This window comes from Diorhabda carinulata, chromosome 3 (assembly GCF_026250575.1).
Source record: "Diorhabda carinulata isolate Delta chromosome 3, icDioCari1.1, whole genome shotgun sequence".
Lineage (NCBI taxonomy): Eukaryota > Metazoa > Arthropoda > Insecta > Coleoptera > Chrysomelidae > Diorhabda > Diorhabda carinulata.
The window spans coordinates 9,813,563-9,837,622 of record NC_079462.1 but is presented as its reverse complement, the minus strand read 5'-3'; the positions used below and the strand labels follow the sequence as shown (position 1 = coordinate 9,837,622).

General features: G+C 31.6%; 1 protein-coding gene across 1 annotated transcript; it reads left to right on the top strand.

Moving 5' to 3' along the window:
- The first annotated feature begins 10,925 nt into the window (after positions 1 to 10,925).
- On the top strand, positions 10,926 to 21,775 carry LOC130891013 (zinc finger protein 3 homolog). Its single transcript, XM_057795475.1, has 8 exons — positions 10,926 to 11,191; positions 11,244 to 11,452; positions 11,561 to 11,748; positions 11,806 to 12,091; positions 15,602 to 15,785; positions 17,870 to 18,060; positions 19,097 to 19,252; positions 20,024 to 21,775. The coding sequence occupies exons 1-8, from the start codon at positions 10,961 to 10,963 to the stop codon at positions 20,190 to 20,192; spliced, it is 1,614 nt and encodes a 537-aa protein (XP_057651458.1). The 5' UTR covers positions 10,926 to 10,960; the 3' UTR covers positions 20,193 to 21,775.
- Positions 21,776 to 24,060: the final 2,285 nt, after the last annotated feature.

Below are 24,060 nucleotides of genomic sequence, written 5' to 3'. Positions count from 1 at the left end.
ATTAAAGAAGTTTTTGTTTAACTAATAGCACCAGATATTTTCAACAATTTTTCTAGAGCAACGGTTCTCAAACTTTTTTAGTGACGGAACCCTTTTGGAAAGCGAAATACTTGACGGAACCCTACAATAAAACAATAGTCTCTAAAAGTATATTCTTTATTAATAAGCATAATAAACGTAGAATGTAACATATACTTATTACTTACTTACATAACAAGTATAATAATAGAAATAGAAAATATTAAAAAAGAAAAAAAAAATAACTAATGGGAGGTATGAAACTGTTTTTTTATTTTTCATTAATTGGTTGAATCAGGTTTGATAGAAAACAGTTGAAGTCTCATATCAGGTTCGGCGTCCAGTATATTCCGGTATTTTGTTTTCGTGGCTGCATAGGTTGAGAATCCTGTTTCGCACAAATATGTTGTTGGAAATGGAAGAAGTATATTCAGAGCCATTTTGGCAAGCATTGGGTATTCATCACGGATTATGCACCAATAATCGTTGAGAGATGTCGTTTTGAACAATGACTCCATACTTGTGTCTGATGACATTTCTAAAAGAGATTCATATATCTCATTTGACATATTTTGCAAGGTGGATAAAAAAGGATTATGAATCCATGAATTCAGTTTCAATTTTGTATTCTGTTCTTCGGGAAAATACTTCTCAAATGATGCGCGCATCGAAGTGAGATATTCTTCAAATACATCATCTTGAAACATTTCTGAGTCGTTATCACTAACAAACTCACTGAGTAACGTGTTTCTCTCTTACTAACGCAAATAATCCAAAAATCTAATTTTCTTTTAAAGGCAGTTATTTTTTACAGGCCTGGAACACTGTTGTCTGTTTACCTTGCAATGATAAATTTAATTCGTTCAGTTTTTGAAAGATATCCGCCATGAAAAACAGTCGGAACAACCAAGTTTTATCATACAAACGGTCTTTCAAATTAAAAGAAGTATCTGAAAGAAACATTTGTAACTCGGCTTTAAGGTCAAATAGCCTTGTTAAAGTTTTACCCCGAGACAGCCATCGCACTTCTGTATGGAGCAGCAGTGTTTTATGTTTGCTACCATAATCTTTACACAATAATGAGAACAATCGGGATTGTAGTGGTCGTGATTCGATAAAATTAATAATTTTTACCGCTTCATCCATTACTAATTTTAGGTTTGACGGCATTTGCTTTATTGCTAGTGTTTGTCTATGCAGGAGACAATGACTGGAACCACAATTAGGTGCTTTTTTTGTATTCGTGACACGACTTCTGCTGTTTTACCCGTCATCGCCTTGGCCCCATCTGTACAAATGTCAATGCAATCGTTCCAACTGAGATTATTTTCTTCAAAAAATATATTTATTTTAGTAAAAATTTCTTCTCTTCTCCGGTAGTGTTTGTGGGCAACGGTGAACACTTAAGCATGACTTCTTCAAAAGAACTTTCATATGGATATCTCACGATAACCAGCAAGATAGCCAGACCAGCGACATCAGTAGACTCATCCATTTGCAAGACGAATCGTGTTTTTTGTAGACGTGAAACTAGATCTTGTTTGACGTAGCTTGCCAGATCATGAATTCGACGTGAAACAGTATCGTTTGATAGTGGCACAGTAGAAAGATGCTTTGCAGATTTTTCATCGAGCATACATTTTGTTATGTCTAACACACATGGTTTTATTAAAATCTCAGCGATAGTGTGCGCTTCACCTTCTTGTGCAAAGCGATAGCTAACTAAACCTTTTCATTGATAGTTTGAGTTACTTGCATCATAGGTTTTTAACTTTCCAATAACTGTTCTTTTTTACGCACAAAAAATTCTCTATTCTTGTCTTTAGACTCGGGGTGTACAATTTCTAAATGTCGGCGCAACTTGGCAGGTGCCATGGAACTATTAGAAAGGAGTTTACTACATAACATGCAGAGGAGAGCCGTTGGAATCAACAAATCCGAAACTTATATATGATTAATCATACTTCCTTTTTTTCGCCTTTGAAACCGTGGAACTTGACGTCGTTGCATCATTATCATCGATAATTGCTGTACACTCCGCGCGTACTGCTTTTGAACTTTCGGCTTCGTTAAAAGATGTTGTTGCAACACTTTTAACGCCTTTAAGCCAACGTTCCATTCTTCTTTATTAATAATTACTTGTCAGGGTGGTGGGGTCAAATTAACGCACGATCGTTACTGAGTAGAAGAGTTTAGTCCAAAGAAGATATGTACAAAACTGATACAATCAGAATACAGCAGTAGAACAAAAAAAACTTCGTTTCTAGAAAATAGGTACTTATCGCTCCGAACGCTAATCGTCGACTGACTCGAGTGTCGAAGCGCGGTCGTCGCTTTTATAGTCCTAGCCTCGATCTCGAACATTCTTAAAAATACTCGAGTCAGCGCCTTTGATAAATAAAAAGCCGAAATAAAAATAGAAATACAAAAAATGCGGTGTAAACAATCCCGACTTGTTTTGAAGTTATATAGCCGAAAATCGCTTGTTTATAACTATAGCGTCTAATCTCAGCGGCGGATTTTATCAAAGTGACTGCGCGCTCACAAGTAGATATCGGCGGTCGGTTTTCATCAAGACAAAGGCTAAAGCGGCTTGCGGATCTCATCGGGGAGACATGAAGCATAAATAAATCACCTTAAACTTAAGTATTAAGTCTATTCTTTTTATCTAGGCGCGTGCCGTCCTGAATAAATATTTGGGCTACTGTAGAGATATATTTTTTTAATCTTCTGACTCTCATATTTTGTACAGGGATCGGTGTAAGTAAAGAACTTGCAATAGGTTTGCCATAAAGTTTTATTGAAGAGCGGCGTGATGTTAAACTCTCCTCGTAAAATGCACTGTTTCAAGTTAGAATGAAATTACTTTACTGTGCTGGGTGGCGACTGAGTTCTAAATTCGTGCGGAACCCCTACAGGGGTTTCACGGAACCCTAGGGTTCCGCGGAACATACTTTGAGTATGGCGGCTCTAGAGGATACAATATTTCTATAATTTGAATTTGAAATTTCATTCCAAAGTTAATTTTATACTTGATTGATATTAATTACACTTGTGGAATTGAGCGATTTGTTTGATTTATTGCTCTATGTTTTTTGGACAAGAAGATTTTTGTAGTTAGTTGACTTCAAGAATAAATTATTTTGTCATTATATTCTGTTAAGGTGAATACAAAATACAACAGGCATATCTGCAAAATGCATATTTTTCACCTAAGCACTTCAAAGTATTCGCATGTGATATTTTCCAATTAACGTTTGGTTCACCTCAATGACATCTTATTCATGAGTAAATCTTAAACGAATACAGCTTAATTAAGTAATATTAGCAAATGAATCGTAAATTTCTTGAATTAATAGAGATATGCAGATACGTCAATATGACTTTGAAATCAGTGTAATTTTACTTGTTGTGTGTTTCGTTGCCTTCTTCTTTTGGTACCTGTTTTAGGTAGAAAAAAGAAGAATCTTAACATTGAACATATAATTTATTGCTTGTCAATTTTTTTAACATGAATTAATGTTTTGCTGGTAATTTCAAGGTTTCACATTTTTTTTTTTAAACAAAAATAAATTTACGGTGTTATCCCGCCGGTAACTTAAGAAGGTACCTTTTCCTTTCTCTTTAATGTGAAGTTTCTTGAAATAAGCTTACATCAGAGCAGGATTCACACTCTCACTGCCCTATTTATTTCTTTCCTTCGCCTCCTCCCATGCACGTGATCCGTGGGATATTTTGTCCTTATCTTTGATTACTTTAAATATACGAATATCAAACATTTGTGGGTGAAATCATTTAGAAGCTCTTCAGAGCTTTTACATCAAAAGAGTCCTCACCCAACTCATGAACCAGATAAGGATTACCACTTTTCGTTGTCGTTTTCATGGTATCGGTATATTGAGAAAATGTCTTAACGGTCTACTTCGGAATGTCTTTTTCAATGGTTGAATGAGCCGAATCCCTCTCGTTTACTAAGAATGTTTTTAATATTGTAACAGTATACGAGGTTTGGCTATTAAATAACAAGAATGGATACGAAAAAGGGTTTTATTATAAAAATTATCTCCCCTTCAACATACTCTCCTTCTCTTGCCACACCTTTCCATACTTTTTTTCAATTGATCGAAGCAGTGCTGGAAGTCTTCTTTGGTGATAGAAAAAGTCGCATGGCGCCAAATCTGGTGAGTACGGCGGGCTCGATATAACAATAGATAGTGTAAAAAATACTTTTTTCATACCATCAACTCAATAACTTAATGTTTGCACATATGCCGATTTGATTAAATAACGACGAAATGAAAAAATCTTTTCGGTGGTATACAATAAGTAGATATAAAATTAATGTTTTGGAAGGAATGTAAATAAAATGTTTACATTGTTCGAATATTGTAGTAATAAAATTATTCTAGGATAAAATAAACAAAAAAGAAAAACAATCCAACGGGAACGATACGTAGCTGTACGATCACGAATAAATGAAAATATAAATTTTTACATCAAAACCAAACCGCTGTTAGGTCCTCCCATGAAAATAAACATTGAGTGTCGAATATTGTTATGAAAAAAGAAGAAAATTTATTAGTAAATTCAAACATTCCAAACACGTCTAAATAAAGATTCTCACGAAATGGTACTATTCGAAATTGAAATTGTTCTCTAAACATAAAGGACAAGAAAACTCCAGAAGAAGAAAGAATGTCGAACCGTTCTGAAAGAAACACACCATAGAAATTGACGTAATTCTGCTATGAAGATGGTACACCGTGAATAAAAAAAATGTAGACCCACCAACCTGCATTTATAGTCCCGATTAAAAGTTAGTTGCCGACTAACGTACAGAACAGGTACGATTCCGTAAATGATTTAACACTAACAAACTATCCGAATAATAGTTGAACACCACCTCAATGCATACCGTTATAACCAGCATGTTTGGATTATTGGAATCGTTATTCATTCTGAACACACTGTTGGCGGTAGCAGTACACCAGCACTCACAATTACATTGTCTGACGCGTGCTTCGATAATCAAGTGAGTCTGTCAAGGTTCATAAATTAAATTAAATACTATTTGGCCAACTAAATTCTATTTTCAGACTTTAAATCGACAGTATTTAAGCAAACGGCAGGACCGGAATGGCCTACAAGTGATCATGCAGAGTACTATTTCCAAAAACTAAAGAAACAAACACGCAGTGGAATACCTAGAAAAAGATTATTATTACTGTGGCCGCAAAAGAATTAATAAAGCTAAAAACATATATGTATGTTGTTTCATGAGTAGATGTATCAGCTATTTCATTACCGTCGATTTCTAAATGAGTGGGACATAGGTATTCTATAGATACTGATGTATGAGGTTAAGAACTTACTTCACTACTCTATCATTATTTAAAAGAACACTCAAGTCATTGGGCTTCATTTTCTCCTTTGTCCTTTGTAAAAAACACAGGGAACGTAAACAAATGGGGTAAATTTTAACAATATTTGAAATTATCGTATCGAAATTATCTACTATTGAAAGAAAAGGTTGAGGTATTGATTAATATTAATACGCAAATTGTCAGTATCAATATCATATTTTGAAATTTTGATAAAGACTTAAAGAAAATTCGAAACGTCAATTTTTCATGAAACTTTCAAAAATTATTAAAAAAAACTGATTTTAAAACAGAAGAGACCTAAAATCAAGAACATTTAGAGGTATTAGTTATTTGGTAGGAGAGCAAGAACGAACCATTTTTGTTATTATGTTATATCAAAATAAATAATTTTGTAATATGTATCAATAACTAAAAAACACCAACTAAAAGCCGCAACGCAGTTTAGAAACCTGAAGCATATCAAATTTTTCCTAACATACGAGATCTGGCTATTAAATAACGAGACTGGTTGCGAGAAAGGGTTTTATTATAAAAATTATTCTACATTCGAATGCTCTCCTTCAATATATTCCCCTCCCCTCGCCATACACCTTTCCATACGTTTTCTCCATTGATCGTAGCAGTGCTGGAAGTCTTCTTTGGTGAGTGCCTTTAGGAGCTCTGCCGTTTTTGCTTAACAGCTCCCATCGACTCCAATTGGCTCCAATTGGGTCCCTTTCAAAGCAGATTTTTTTCTAGCCATTCAAGGAAATCTGAGCAGACCGCTTGACGCAAGACCTTTTGGTCAGGAGTCAGGTTTTTTGGCAACAACTTCGCACAGACTTTTGTTATTTGGAATTCCTCGCATAAAGTATTTCTAACCGTTTCTTTATCGGCGTTTACAGCCTCGCAATCATCCGGTGGCGAACAACCAAAGCAAATTTTAAGAATATCGATTTTTTTATGTAAAACTTGATTTTGATCCTTAATTACATATTAAGTTTATAAAATATCGGTAAATTAAAATAAAGTTAGTTAATTTATTCATTAATTCAAAACGTAATTGAAAACTTCACTTATTTTTATTAGTATTACTTGAATATCGCGCCTTGAAACACTTGAAGATCGGTTTTTTAATAGCATATCACTCGGGAGTCGGGACATAATGTTCTGCTTCTCTATCGCTCGAGGAATCCCCGAGTTTAATTTCATTAGTCAACTCTCATCACCTAGGAATTATTTTTTTGCAGTATGAATTGCAAAATCGTTAATGAAATGTAAATAATTTTATTGAATATTACGTTCTCAAGATATTGAATAAACTCAAAAAGTACAAAAAAAATTGTGTGATACTAAAAATTGGGTAGTTCAAAAAGGAAGCGAACTATCAAAAGAAAGCAGGTAAAAGAAAATTTATGAATATCTTTATATAAATATATAAAAAGTAATAATCACGGAACCTTTACAAAACATTTATCGACTGAAAGTGACTCGAATCCTGATCCAGCTGAAAACATTTCTTCCACAACATTATGGGTGTCACCAGCGTCATTAAGTAAAAACAGTGAGGATGATGATGAATTGACTACATCTTGTCTCTTAGGTTACGGTGCCACCATCATCGCTATCCAGTCAAGAACACGATTCTGAGTCTATGTCTACATATATGACTGCTGGAATGGAAAATCTCAATACGCATAATGACCCCGGTTTATGACCCACAACAATTGCTGATGTAGACCGACCTGAGATTGTATTAAAAGATTAAAGTTGATTTATTTCCCCTTAAATGGTAATGGACGGTGATTCGGCGTATATTATGATATATTAGTTAACGAAGAGAAGCTTGACAGGTGCTAGATGACTTATTCACAAACAAAGGTTACCGCTTAGTATTTTCCGAGTCGAATATTCGTGCTAGAAAATACAATGAGTGAATCAAGTGGAGAAGTGTATGCTTGTTAATACTTGGGTGATTACCTAATATCTCACGAAGCTAATCGATAGCACAAAGATTGTATGTTGAAATGAATTAGTAGAATTATGTAAAAAGCTGATCCACTGTTGACTTCTTGACCCAGTCACAAATGAACAAGAGGGACAACTTTGGAAAGATATTTTAGAACAATTGCTCGCAATTGTAGTTTTTTTAGTATCTCACAATTTGGCTTTCAGGGGTTCATAGAGTAGTTAACATCTGACTTGATTCGAGTGAGACAAGCGCCAACTTTATATATTTAGTAAAGTTAATAGCTTCATTTGATTCCATGCTGAGACTTCGCCTAAAACAAGTAAAGAATAAATCGATTAATGACCACTATATCGGAAAAAATGAGCTCATGGAATTAATAGCAAGTCACGTGAAGACTCAAAGTGTTGAGAAAATGAAAAATCTTCCTCGATTGTTATTGATTGTACTCGCGACGTTACTAGAGTTGAACAACTTTCAATTATTATAAGATTTATTGATCCTAAACAGCTGAAACTGCCGGTTCGATCAAAGGTGTGCTATTTTAAATGCTCATGTAAAATCGTTATTACTAAAACCACTTTCTGCAACTAGATGGAAGTGCAGGATAGCATCGCTGAAGGTCTTTATATGTTTTAGTGGATTTAGCAGAAAATACAACAGATTGTCACTTGGAAAGTCATTATACAGAAAAGGAAATAGCTACCCACGAATTTGCAGTTTCACTTTTCATATGGTATGACATTTTTCCAAGAATAAATGTTATAAGTAAAATGTGGCAAAGCGAAAACATGCACCCAGAGGATACAACATCTAGACACATTCACAAATAGAGAAAATGGTTTTCATTCATCCCTTGTAACAGCGAGAAAGATCAATGAAGTCAGAAGACGAAGTTAAAAAAGGCATTTTGATAATGAAGGGAAAGATAAAGCTCATGAATTGGATACGAAATAAATTTTCAAAATATTTTTATGTAATTGTCGACAATGTGCCCGTAAGCTGCCATCCTAAGTTTGAGACCCTAACATCACGAGAGCATAATTGGTTTCATTATGATATAAAGAAATTAAAGGAAATTATTGATAGTGAACTTTTGAAGCAATGCAGTACTTGCAAAGATCGATGACAGTAGGAGAATCATGTGATATTGATCGACATGAATTGTACGAAGAGCTGAATAAGTTCATCCGTGTGTATGAATGAAACGACTACATTAGCTCGGTGCTAAAATACACAATAGAAAATAAAATAACCGAAATTTACCCCACCATCGAAATATTCCTGTAAATTATTGGTACCACACCTGTTACAGTTGCGTCTGCTGAAAGAAATTTTTTCGAGGCTTAAAATTATTAAAATACCTTTGAGGAATTAGATGACATGTATTTTAGTCTTAGGAAAATCCGCAAACATCATTTTTAAAATTCATCATCTCTGTATTTGTTAATTTTGTAAATCTTTCAAAGTAAAATATTTTAAAACTCAATTTGATTTATTGGTATAACTTAAAAATTTCTCTTCAAACATTACAAATACCTAAACCAAACAACTAGACCTATTTTTGAATCGCATACTTTTCATGAAGGACAAAGGACCTCGTAAAGGCCTGCCGCCCGGAGCCTAGCAATTGGTAAGACCGCCTCTGAATTTAAGTGTATATGTAGTTAATAAATAATCAATCTATCGATAAAAAACATAGATAAATAGAAAAATTATTCGTGTCGTAATAAAATGAGATTTTTTCGCTATATGAGAGACCTAATGATTATTGAATATTTGGTGCAGATGTATTTCACTTCGCAGCTTTCCCCTATGAGAAGCTTCCATCTAAACAGGTGGGGTTCTTCATTTAACAACTCGCAAGAACTATGGACGAACGCATCGACTGTTGGCTGACAATAATTGTACCTGTTTGAAAGATGTTAGTGGCTTAGAGATAATCTTGTATTATTTTTAAATTCCATAAATTTATAACGCCAAGTGATGCTTGAAGTTTTCCTACCAAGGTCAGTCACTTCAAAAATATGGAGCATTATATTTTCAAATTATTGAATAGTGATTTTGAAATATGCAATTAATTTTCAATTGTATATACAGGGTCTACTTGTCGTTTGATACTTGGTTAGAATAGTATCAGATCTGTCTCTGTATCTATGATCAGATCTATGTAATGAATTTCTTCTTCATCCTGACAACGCGCCATATCGTAATACGCGAGTTTTTGGTCGCTAAATGTCATCTTATTTGCTTATATCCCTCTTATTCACCAAACTTACCACCACACAACTTCTGAATTTTCTAGCTGTGCCAGGAAAGTAAAAATTCGACAGAATTCCTAGCATTTAGAAAGCCACAACAAAGAAGTTCATTCCGAAAGAAGCAAGGATACTTGGAGTTGTGGAATCAACGTTGAGAAAAGTTTATTGTTAGCCAGGAATAGTAATTTGAAGGAACTCAATTCAAATTTTATGTAAACTTTTCATTTTGTTTTCACTAAGATTCACGTCGTAAGTGTACAAGTCCATAATTTCCAGACTAGTACTTCAATGACATTTAACTACCTTGTATCGTATAATGTTTATTTTACACTGTTCATGTTTTGCTCAATTTAAAAAATTTTGTAATAAGTTGACCGGAGTATAGATAAAAAATACCTAGCACGAATGTCTTAGAATAAAAACTATAGATATGTTTTTAATCATTTGTTATTTTTCACAAAAAACAAAAAACGAAAATTGTGACGTTTATATGAATACCTTTCATGAAAACCTTCAATGAACAAAAATCATTATCTCTCACATTTTATATTTCATAAATGAACTTTTACCCAGAACATGACAAATTTAGATTTAGCTTTCTCTATGATTATAGATAGAGAAGTGAGATACATAATAGGATTTCAAATAAATAATACATTAATTCTTGGAAAAGAAACTTCACATCGGTAGGTACCTAAATAAACTGCAGATATTTTATAATAGGAATTGTATAAATTGCGAAATTGTATTACTCGTATAACATTTTTTCAATAAAACAGTTGAGTAAATTCTCTTATCGTATTTGCACTGAAAGTTTTCAAACAATATATATAATTCTGTAGTTTATTGCGACATAAACAGTCTTGTTTTATAAATATGAATGAAAACTTTATGTTATTTTACTGTATGTAATGATTGTTACTAATATAAATTTAAAATAAACTTAATTTCACTTAGGAAGAATCCGTATTAATTGATGCATCCAGAGATTTTAGTTTATGAATTTATAAATTCTCAAACCAACATTATTTGTAGTATTTTCAAGAATGAATACAAATTTGAAGCTCGCGCTTTTACGGACAAAATTATTGACGTCTATTATTAAATGATGGCGCCACATTGGCTAAAGATAGGAAATTGTCATGAAATGTTTCTAAATTACTTTTCTAATTATGTGGCGTATTTGCTTGTAGTCCTAGCTTTTTTGCCATATATGTGATTAATGTTTAATCCAATTATGAACACGTGTTCTAAAATAACTGTAAATCCAATTTAGTAGATGTTATTATGTATAAGACAAGACCATAAGAACTCAATAGAGTTAGGGAAAAGAAGTAGTTATTTTATTTATGTATCGTTGTTTGGACTGTCAAATTTTCTCATCAAAATTGAATTTACTAAAATCAAGAGCTAACTATAGTAGTCTTAAAAATATGGATGTTACACCAGAAATTAAAGAAGAACTCAGAAACGATATAGATATATCAAATTTATGTCGAGTTTGCTTAAGTACAAAAAATTTAGTGCAAAGTTTAGAACCTCAATTGTCCAACATATATGAAAAACTAACAGAATTAAAGGTAAGCTATATATTTCAAAACAAAACATGCGTATTTAAAAAAGAAATTTTAGATTGAGTCTGAAGGCATATTTCCTCGTTTAATATGTGACGAATGTTTGACAAAACTACAAGATATATCAAATTTTATACAAAAATGCAAAAATACTTATAACTATCTAGAAAAAATATTAAAAAATAGGGAACAAGATAATAATGAAACAGTCATAGACGATACATTCGTAGACAATGATGATGATTCAGAGGATACCTTTGAAATTGAGTGAGTAGAGATATCGATAATAAAATTCGAAAATTATAAAATAACTTTAATCAGAGAATATTTAGAAGATAGGTGAGTTTTATGATTTCTATTTGGTTTTATGTCAAGATCACCCAGAAAAAAGAATAGACTTAAAAAATCCTCATGTGAAACTTGTGGCAAAACATTTTCAAGATGTGGAGCATTGGCAAGGCATATGAAAATACATCTAAAAATTAAACCATTTCAGTGCAAAGGATGTGACAAAAGCTTCACGCAAAAGTCCACTCTTGATAGGCATTTTTTAACCCATACAGGTATTAATATAATGTCTAATTTCAGTTTTCAGTTAGCAAATAAATATTCTATTGCAGGTGACAAACCTTTTCAATGTAATTTATGTGACAAACACTGTGCCAGAAAAAGTCAGATAATCCAACATATTAAAAAGCAGCATTCAAAAGTTAATGCAAAAGATTATAGTACTTCATATAGTGAGAGAGATAAAATGGTGTATTTTGATGACAACCAATCTTCCAAACAAACTAGTACACCAGGTATAGATACGGAAGTTATAAAGGAAGAGGATGTGAATGCAAAAAGTGAACCAATATTAGAACAAATCATAGATATAGAAGTACCCAAAATGAAAAAGAAAAGGTATAAAAATCAGAAAACTGTTGCTATGTATATTGTACTCAATTGGCAAATTCAGACAATGACAAAGACTTCAGTTGGATTTATAAACTCTAACGTTTGTGCCTGCATTAACTCTATTTTTAAACTTACCACAATTTGACATGAGTAGTTTTAAACCAGATGTTTGGTATAATTCTATGATAGAAAAGGTCTCACATAAACCTGTTCCATGCCCCACATTTTAAGGTTGACAATAATATTTTGTACAAACATATTTTCTCGTCTAATTGAATTTTTAGTAACTTATTTAATTGGAAGATTGTTGTTTCTACCTTGTACAGAAGTGACATATTAAAGTTATTTCATGACAATTAATTAGGAGCTCATTTGGGTATATTTAAAACTACTTCTCGTATCTCTGAATTTTACTATTGGTCAAAACTCAGAAGTTCTATATATTGCTACATGAGTGCTTGTGTTTTTAGTAAAACCCCAAATTTACATAAGGTTGGTGCTATGCTTCATTATAAGGATATTAATTTTCACTGATTTGCTAGGTTCCTATCCAAAATGAAAATCTGGTAACAGATTTATTCTAGTAATTACTGATATATTCACTAAATTTTGTCTTGTCCATTCAATGCCTCAAGCAACAGCTCAAGGTATTGTGAAGTTTTTTAGAAAATCAGGTTTTTCTTATTTTTGGTAGTCCACAGGTTTTTGACAATGGTACTGTTTTCACTTCATCTATTTTCAAGACTTTAATGTCGCAGTATAGAGTGCAAAAAAGTCTTTATAACTCTCATTATCATCCTCAACAAATCATACAGAAAGATCAAATAAGACAATTGTTATTGCTCTAAGGTGTTATATTCATGAAAATTCGTCTCATAATAATTGGGATGCTTTTTTACATATAGTTGCACAAGAAATTAGAACCGTGAAACATGATGTTATGGATTATTAGCCAGCTTTTCTAAATTTTGCTCACAACGTTAAGTGGAGATTTTTATAGTGCAATTTCAGAAAATTCAAATAACACAATTAACACTAGTGATAAATTGCAATTGATCAATGATGTTCAAACCCTTTCTAAACCTTCTGTAGAAATTCAAAAGAAGTTGAAAACTGCATATGAAAAAAATGCAAAACATTATAATTTACCGAAGAGAGATTTGCAATTTCATGTTAGTGACAGGTTATGGACAAAGAATTAAAAGACTGAAGTTGAACTTTACCTTCAGCCTCTGAAGACCATAACTTGGTTATCGAAACGCGTGTCAGACAGCGTAATTATAAGTGTTGGTGTAGTGGCAGTGTGCTCATTATGAATGTCACCAACAGTTCCAGAAATTAGTTAAGTAAGGTTGTTGTGTGGGGTCTATAAAGCCCTGTTTTATTTTTTAAGACAGTGTTTTCAAAAGCCATTTTTTATTTCATTAATTTATAGGTAAGTACTAAATATGAAAATATATTTTTAACTCATATATTAAGTAAATAATATGTCCTTATAACCCAATAAAATTTTTATTTGAAGATACATATTTTTCACTTATTCATATTCACTTTTATTCAGGAGCTGCTACATTTTTTTTGTATGAAGAAATTTTGTGGAAAAGGTGATTAATATCTAAGTTTCAATTTTTTAGATACATATCAGGTCCTGAGGTGTTTAGATATGGTGAATATTTGATTTATGAGAAGTTATACAAATTAAATAAATAAGCCAACTAAAAATTGTCATGAAAGAAGAGAATTTATTAATGGAACCTCTGAATTATGATGTTACAATAATTTCATGTTTCCGATCTTGATAATATCACACATCCACTGATTGCAGACGAGGAGAGTGTCTTAAAAAAATTGAAGATATATAAATGGAAGAAAGTCAGTTTAGTGGAGATTAAGAGAGCCATAATAATGCTTTAGAAAAAAATCTGAAACTGATAAGAAGAATGACGTTAATGAAGGAGTTGTGTTCAATTTGGATATAACTGTGACAACAAATCTATGGTGATAAACGATATGGGAACATAAAGAAGAGAAACTTCAGTTGTGTTAGAACAAATGATTCCTAGGCAGAAAATAGAAAACAAAAAGAACTGGAATTATCTTGTGTAAGCAAAAAAACAGATGGAAATTGGGACTATCTGGTAAGAATATAAGAAAAAATTAGTGTAGAGTGAATAACAAAGACTTACTATATTTTAAATAATTACAAAAAAAGTGTTAGTGGTCTTCCCAAACTACATCCGGTTAAACGTCGAAGATGTAGAGGTCCAAATTCAAGACACTATTATTCCACAAATTATCATTTGGAATATAAGTATCAGAAGTAGCAAGTTTGTAAAATCATATTCCATACTCCTGGGTTTAAGCATAATTGTACTTTATTATGACTTGAAAATATTGTATCTGAAGGAGACAGTGAAAAAAAGAATAGTGATTCCAAGTACATCAGGAAATAATTTTCATGTTCCTAAGTTATCATCTTTTCTATTTTTTCACAGAAAAAATTTTCATTTGTATAAACAATAAAATAACATAGTTGTTGTTTTGTTATATGTAAAGGTGTATTTATGAAAAAAAGAATTAAATACGTTAGCAATTGGAAGATTATTTTATTTTTATTAGAGTTTTGGAGGTATGCCCTAACAATGTTAAGGATCGGAGAGAACTAACTACCTAAACTTAATATATTTTGGGTTTGTATTATCATTCTATATTTAAACTTATACCAGGTTTTATGGCCTGTAGTACTTTTTAGGAAGTACCAAAATATATAGATAAAAATAAAATATATAAATAATGCAAATGTAGCTATAACTCCAAAATTATGGCATTCAGGTATAGGGAACACTAGATGAAAAATAATAAAGATTTCGAAAAGCGAAAAATATACAGGGTGATCCATTTGAAATACCAAAGTTCATTATTTTCCAGAAAAAGGAAAGATCTAACAACAATGTAAATATCACCATAACACCGGCCGTATCACAAGACTCACTCTGTAACACCGGAAACTATTGTTTTGGTAAGCATAGTAAACAGACTTTCGCTTGATCCACAGTTACAGTACTCAAATTGTTTGTGAGTCACAAAAATGATTCAAAACGTAATTATCAAATAAAAGCGAGAGGAGTTGAGTCTTGAATCACTTAGATAGAAGGATACCTGTATGATACCTTCAAAGAAATTGTGAACGTAAACAAAAATTGGTTAAATTCCCTTCTAAACCATTTGAGTGCTACAGATTTAGCCTGACATTGATATAGATGATTTATTGTATGCATATAAATTGCAGCACTAATTTATAGTGTATAGTTTTCACTAATAGAATCATCTGTCAGACTCATTGAAAATATCATGCTTTGTATATTATTTTACAGCGGGGTTTCAGCAATTTTATAAAGTATTTTTACATACTATTAACAACTTTCTATTCTAGTCATATGTTCTTGATAAATGTTGTTGAAAAAGTCATTCATTTTAACGGATAGTCTATATTTGTTTATAAGTGTTCGCTTACAGGATGGAATTGTGTTTATGTAATCTCTGTGGTAAAGAATTTAAGAGAAGAGAATATTTACGTAACCATATGGCGATACATAACAACATCAAACCATACACATGTCAAATTTGTGGTTCTGGATTCACTCAAAGGCAGGCTTTAAGTAGACATAAGCTGGTGCACACCAAAGAAAGACCTTACCAAGTAAGTGTACTTATATAACTATTATATTAGTTAAATTGGAGAGAAGGTAAGTAACCCTTTAAAAAAGTATCGAACACATTTGAGAATGTTTTTTATTATTCTATTAGTTAATCATCTGCCCATATATAATCCTGTCTATATGTATGGAATAAATTCAATTTTAACGTTATTATGTACTACTATGTGAAAAAAAAGCGGAAACAAAACGACTTTTATTCTTAAATTGACAACTTATAGTGTGAGAATATTATCCCCCTCCAGCACCTTCTCTGAATTATTAGCACCCCCTTGATAAAATTAAATTGTTGGAAAGGGGTTGTAGTTCTCTATTAGAAAATTAATTTCTAAGATGTAAAATTTTGATAATGTCTCTATTACAAAACATTATGTAGAATGAAGATAATAATATCGCATAATATTTAGAATATATTTTTCAATGTACTGAACAATTAAATTAAATGCTCAAAATTACCACAATTCACTTCTTGACAACAACTGAGGCGATTTTGGAATTCTCATACAGCAATATTGTCTGGTCTATTGAAATATGTTTTTGATTTTAAATAACCCCATATGAAGTAATCGAGAGGAGTCAAATCGAGGTTATTCGATCGTTCCACGTCTTCTAATCCACCTATTGGGAAAAACCTCGTTTAAATAATTTCTAACTGTATATACAATATGCGGTGGAGCTCCGTCTTGTTGGTAGTTAATAGATCGATCTCATTTCGATGATTAACATCATGAAAAGTCTTTGTGATGTAGGCATTAACAAATTAACCAAAAAAATAAGGGCCAATTATTTTTTTAGTTAATGATACCAGCCCGAACGTTAAATTTTTTAGGATATTGAGTGTGAACTTCACATATTCAGATAAAACAAGTTTAAATGAAACGTCGTTCAACTGAACTTTGTAAGGATGGTGTTCTTCTTTATGCAAAACTCTCTAAATAGATTATTCACTTACATCATTGACCTAAATGACACAGCAGCCTTCTAGATTTATATCAATAGCTCATATGGCTTTTTGACTAATATTTCAGTCAAAGATTTTTTCCTGAAGTTTAGCAGAACAGATACCAAAATACCTGAATTATTTCTAAAGTATGTTTTAATAGTCCAGACAATATTGATGATTTAAAGGTATTTAAAGTTACTAAATGTCGGTATAATATTTATGCGCGTATTAAATTTAATTATGGATCATTTGTCCAAGGCTCAAAGAATAAATATTTTATTATGTTTGGTTGTGGTAATAAAACAAGAACTCAATAAAATCCTAAATCAATAAATACCCTAGAAAACGTTTCGCAGTCTACATCTAGCAAAATTGAAACAAAAGTTTATTGGAACTGGACATGTGAAGAATATTTAAAAACCAGGTAGAAATGTTCGGAACGATTAACAAACAAAACTGTAGATATTGGAGCAGAGAAAATCCTCACTGAATGTGTGATTCTCACACTCAATATCCTAAAAAATTTATCGTTCGGGCTGGTATCATTAACTAAAAAAATAATTGGCCCTTATTTTTTTGATTATTTTGTTAGTGCTCACATTACAAAGACTTTTCCTGATGTTAATCATCGAAATGAGATCGATCTATTTACTACCAACAAGACGGAGCTTCACCGCATTTTGCACGTACAGCTAGAAATTATTTAAACTAGGTTTTTCCCAATAGGTAGATTGGAAGACGTGGAACGATCGAATGGCCGGCTAGACCCCTCGATTTGACTCCTCTCGATTACTTCTTATGGGGTAATTTAAAATCTATTTCAATAGACCATTCAATATTGGTGATTCAAGTTAGGATAATGGAAAAAATAGAAATTGATTCTATAGAGAGGGCCATAACATACTGTACATAATAATTCAATGATTTGCCATTTTATAACCATTGATTTCTTAAATATTTTTCTATAGTGTGAACGATTTTTGCCATTAATTTTTTCACTCATATCTTTTAGATTTTGCTTTATCTTTTATATTATTACAAAATTTATTTATATAGATTTTTTTATTTTTGAATTCAAGCATATATTGAAGAGTAGTGAATAGATGCATCTATCATGTGTTGCAGTGTAATATTTGTGGAAAGACTTTTACTCGCAAAGAAAAACTAACAGATCACATAAGATGTCACGAAGAAGGTGTTGATCCACATCTTTGTCAGCACTGCGGACGAAGATTCAAAGACAGAGAATATCTTAGAAAACATTTGAGGTACTACCTTATGGGTGATAAAGGACGATGGAAGAAAGAAGCTAAAAAGTAAGGGACAATTTGAATATACAAATTTTGAATTCTAGTTCTAATACCTTATCAACTCGATTTCTATCAAGGTCTTGTTGGTCTTGTTGTTAGTTTATTTTTCCACACTTATATATTTCAGTCACTATAGTTTTTTGGTAGTAATACAATATAAAAATATTATTGCGTTAAACACTTTGAAAATGAGGTTAAATGAATAATTTTGGGGAAAATGAACTACTCTGTTTGGTTTTAAATGTGTTAAGTTTCTCTAGAACTATACAAATCAATGATATCAAAAGTAATACTTTTAATGACATCAAACAGTATTAAAAGTGATTGTTTACGTGAAAGTATCTAAAAGAAAATTTAACACATTTTCTCACGATGAATACTCAATAATACACTGTGTACACCAGCACTACACTACACAGAGACTGAAGGTAAAGTGTTTACCTTACTTAGAAGGCACAGAACATACCCTAAGGAGAAATGCAACGGAGAATATATTGGTTGCGCCAATACCTTTCAAATAAAAGTATTATATCACATAACGATAACCATTTTTTTCCATATTTACCAATTCACTGGAAACGTTCACTATTGATGGCTGCCAAACAAATACTAATCAATCTTCATACTTGAAACAAGTGCTGTATAGATTGTATACTTTCTAATACGGTAATATTTTTCAAGCAACTACAGTCATCTCTAGGTCTGATTAGGTACTTCTGCTACCATCCTCGTAGGTTTTTCTGGAGAAGTTAATCCCAAACATCATTATTTTTACAGATTTTTAAATATTTGTAGTTTCAAATATACTATTCTATTTATCTAGTTTGGCGCCTTTTGCTGATTGAATGTTAATATTTTTCAAATTTTTGTCACAGTAGCCACAGAGCTACTCACAAAACAGTTCATATGCTACAAATTTTATAATAACAATAACAGTAGATTTCTCGAAAAAATATATTCAGGAAAGTCAATTTTTCAACCATATTAGATGATATGCAATTGTGTCATAGTAATTGTTTTTATTTTTTCATTTTCCTATTAGATGTTTATGTCCAGAATGTGGGAAAGAAGTTCATTCGGAAGCATACCTCAAAATACATCTCTTAAGTCACAAAGGCGAAAAACCATTCAAATGCGATCAATGCGATAAGAAATTTACAGTTAATGCAACTCTTCAGCATCATCTCAACATACACAAGTAAGTTATGTTATCACTTTTTATAAATAGTGATTATGAGTTTCCTGCCTATTACTATTGGAATATGACATATCGTAGAATATTTATTTTATTAAAAATATCTTGTTAACTAAACTTAAGAAATTATCTATTGGAGTACTATATTGGGGGCCATCAAAAGAATCATCATTTAGTTATTCTTGGATGGTTTTGTAATATTGATTGCAAACTATTTCTTATTAAATCAACATCTGTTGACCAATTATCATAAAAATTCTAGATAAATAATTGACTTGTTTTTAATACATCAAATTGTTATTTTCTAATTACAAATAATAGAGCACCGATCCAAATATAATCTTGCTGTTTGAAGGAAGCCTTATAAGATCCATCATAGATTATCAGTCAGTATTTCACGCTACTGCCAGAGATACATACTTGAAAAAATTGATCCATTGGAGAACAAATGTTGTAATCTAGCATTCCGATTAATTTCTTAGTATTATTGACAAAATCAGTGTGTTGTAGCAGATGTGGGTGCTCCACATCTGCTTTTTTTAAGTATGTACTCATGTTATACTGGCTATTCTCCAAATAAATTTGTAATTTCATTTTAAATGAATTCAATTTTCAATAATTTTCCATATTGACCAACTTATACTGTAATTAGCTTATATGAAGTTATCAATTATTTAGTTCATAACAATAGTATGATGATTATATTTTACTATACTAGTAGCTATCTAAAAATTATATCTATCCATTTAATCACATTATTTATTTTTGTTTTAGGGGAGTGAAACCTTTTGCATGTCCACAATGCACCAAAGCATTCAGAACCAATCATTCTCTAAAAATCCATCAAATGATGCATTCAGGAGTGCGTCCTTATAAGTGCAATACCTGTGATAAAGGTTTTGTTAGAAGTAGTCATCTAAAGAGACATATTCGACTTCACTAATAAATATATCATGGAAATAATTTATTGTATATTTTAATTAACTAAAGTAACATGGTGAATTTTTCAACTATTGATCTCATCTCAGTATTATCAAGAATAGAGTATATTAAGCCAAAAACCATAATATTACTATCACCAGATTAACCCTTCAGACGGAACATCAATCTCACATATGGATATGAGAATTTAGCTTCTTTTTTGTGAACTCAGTCAATATTTTAAGGAATTTATTTACCCCATCTTACTTTTTTTAATTAGCTCACAAGACAGTGGTCTGACATGATAATTTCCTATTTGAAATAGGGCAACATTGCAGGAATGTAACCCAGACAGAGAAACAACCTCTTGTGTAAATTATCTCCCACTCCTGATAGGAATCACTAGGACCTGTTAATCATATAGTTAAGTAATACAAAGTGACCCTCATTTTACCCTCCATTAACGTATCGTCTCGGATTTCCTAATGTTTGTCTTATAATAATGTGACTGTGAAGGACCATAAATTCCCCTTCCTAATTTCTAGTTATTATTGTATTCGTTAAGATTAATACGCCAAGTTGTACACTGACCGCTCCTAATGCTAACCAACGTCATAGTTAAGTGATTCCAAGTGTCCCTTAGACACTTAGTTACTTTTATTTTAAATTGATGTGACTTTAACGATCATAAATATCTCGCATGTTTCTAGTCGTGGAAAAAAGGCTGTCATTTTCATTTGCGGTCAGAAATACCGTTTGGTGGTGATGCTGATCGATGCTGTTTTATGTATCTCTGCATACAATAATAATATCAATCTCAATAGCGAAATAGACTGATTTAGTTATGTTAGAAAACTGACTAATAAAACAGGACCCTCATTGTATTGTATAGAGTCACTGTAGTCCAACCAGAATCGCAACATAAAAATACAGAGTGTATCGAGGTAGCATTTTCATTATATTACATAATTACCAGCATATCACGCTACAGAATTATTGGTATTAGGATGTTATTCTTTATAAATTTCGATAGAACGCGAAAAGTAAAAAACTAGAATTTGTATTAGTCAAAATATGACAATGGTTAATTGTTCATTCTGATTGGAGGATGAACAGAAATCAAATCCACAAAAATAACTTACTTATATTTGAGCCGCTCAGTACATCGATTAACGCTTGACGATTGAAAAATCTCAAATGTCAAAGCACTTGATATAGACATAACTTTCTATATTTATAATAACTTTCCTAAATAATAAAGATTCGCACCACTAAACGGCAAATTTTTTTGACCATTGAATAATAAGTAATTTATTTTTTGCCATTTTGATTTAATCCATACTCTAATGTAAATTGTTTCAGTAACGCTGTATCTGCTCTGGCCGTACATCAACGCTTTTTTTTAAACAGACGAAGATGCTTTCTCCCTTCCAATAATAGACGTAATAAAATCGCATCAGTAAACAGATGAAAAGAAGTGCAATGCAAACGTTAGTTAGTATAGCAGTGATCTCGGACCCTGAATATACTACACAAATATTATATGGACTACATATTTTCTTGGTCTTTTCAACAATTCTCCCAGAATGTTTTTCAAGAAATAAATATTATACTGTTATAATCAAGATGAGTGAGACTAATAACAATGTGGGTGAGGCAAACAGTGAAAATTCTTCAATATGTTTTATCAACACACAGTCTGGTTCAAGAAGACATTTATCATTTTCCTCGGATTCATCTGATTGCAAAGTACAAACCCAACAAACACATTGATTGGAAGGGAAAGAAGTCGTTATCCTGATAAATGGATACGAAATTTACAAAAGCATAACAGATAAAAAGTTTTGGCAGGAATATTAGGGGAAAGAAATTTAATACCTGCAAAAACATTTGTCGATTTACAATGCAGATGCCGTCAAAAGTGCAACCAAAAAATTATTTCGGATGAGAGAGAAGCTGTCATGAAGGCATTTTATAGTTTTCATAGTTAACCAGATTAAAATATTTTCTTAAGAGGTTGTATCAAATTTAATGACATAAAAAGAAAGCGCCCCACAAATGAAACTAAAGAACGAAGATCACATTCGTTTATATATTACTTTTGAACAGAGAGAATTGATATTTGTAAAAAATATTTTAGAGACACTTATCATGGGAGTGACGGGCGGATATACGATTGTGGTTCTAAAGAACAAGTTACATATTTGGTTGATCAGCGCAAAGGCCACGTTGCAAGCTATAAAATAGATAATACAAATGTAATAAACATATGAAGTCACTTCCAACCTACAATGGTCACTACACTAGATCTCATAATCCAAGAAAATGTATGAACTATACGACACACAATGTGAAAAGAAAAATGTAGCACCTGTCAAAATTGTGATGCTTTTCAATGAAAATTCAATCTTCAGGCGATGAGGGAATTAAGATGACAAAAATTGAAAAGGAAACTCTTTTAGAAGATTCAAATAGCTGCCGATCGAATGGCAACATCAGAAAAAAATTGTGTATTTGACTTTGACAAATCTATAGCTGTTACCAAGTTTACCACATCCGTAGCTTATTATAAGCGAAATTTATATGTTTATAATTTTGGATGTCAAACTCAGTAACAATATAAGCCACATGTTTGTTTGGCCAGAAACTGGAGGATCTCGTGGGTCTCAAGAAATTTCATTTGTCCAATAAAGTACATAGAGACTTACGCTACAAACTTCAAAAAAATAATAGCATATTCGTGTTAAGTGTGTGTCTTAAGTTTATTGAAACTTGTTCAAAGTAGAAAAATCAGAGCTAAATCAATTGAAATGAAATTTTTCGTAAATGGACACAGCTATTTGTCCAATGACTCAGACTTTGCCATTATTGAGTCACGTGCGAAAAAATTCAAAACCTTTTTTCACCAGATGATTGGTATAATATTATCAAAACATGTAAAAAGAAAGCCAGATTCTATCTAATCCAAATGACCCACCAAGATTTTCTGTCAACAAAATCTTTAGACCATCAATTATTAAGAGAAAAGTAACCGTCACAGAGTTCCCAGTAGACGTTGGATAAAGTTAGGAAGCTCCAAACTCTATCTCATACAATTCAAATGTGACTCTAATGAAGATACAGAATTTAAAGCCATGATTATAAGAAAATCTGTAGTGGGAAACCGCAAAGTTTGAATATAGATCAGTATAGAACTGTGACAAGGGAAAAATAGAGAGTTATGATTAACCTGCTAAAATTCATTCCTCATATTAAACATGATTACTATAAAAACTTGACAACAAATCGAAATGACGGATACAGCTGATGAAGAAGACATTATTTATAATATTCCTGAATGATCCCATAATATAATGACCTAACATAAAGCTGCTATGAAATAATCACAAAAATTATATTATAACAGAACTGCCAACATTCTTTTTTGTATAAACTAATAAAAATATGTAATAATTAACTTTTTCTCAAATTAAAAATTTAAAAGTGTAAAGAATAAATTTAATTTTATTACTTTTTTCATATGCCATATCGATTAACTCCACCAGTTACATAAAAACTGTAACATTATTGACGATTATTTGTTGGATATTCTTTATTATCAATTTTATAAACCCTTAGATAAAAGCTATATCTGTATTTATGTATTCTACATTATATATTTGAAATTATATTATAAAAGGAATTTTAAAAAACAATATACTTTACTTCATCGGGTTTTTCAACTTTTTGTTTTATGGAGTTAATCGATGTTTGTACTGAGCGGCTCAAATATAAGTAAGTTATTTTTGTAGTTTCATCCGAATAAAATACTAGCTAGATTTAAAACTATAGTAAAATGTATTTGCATGACAATTTGTTAATAATGTAAAAAATGTCGTTTTTGTATCATT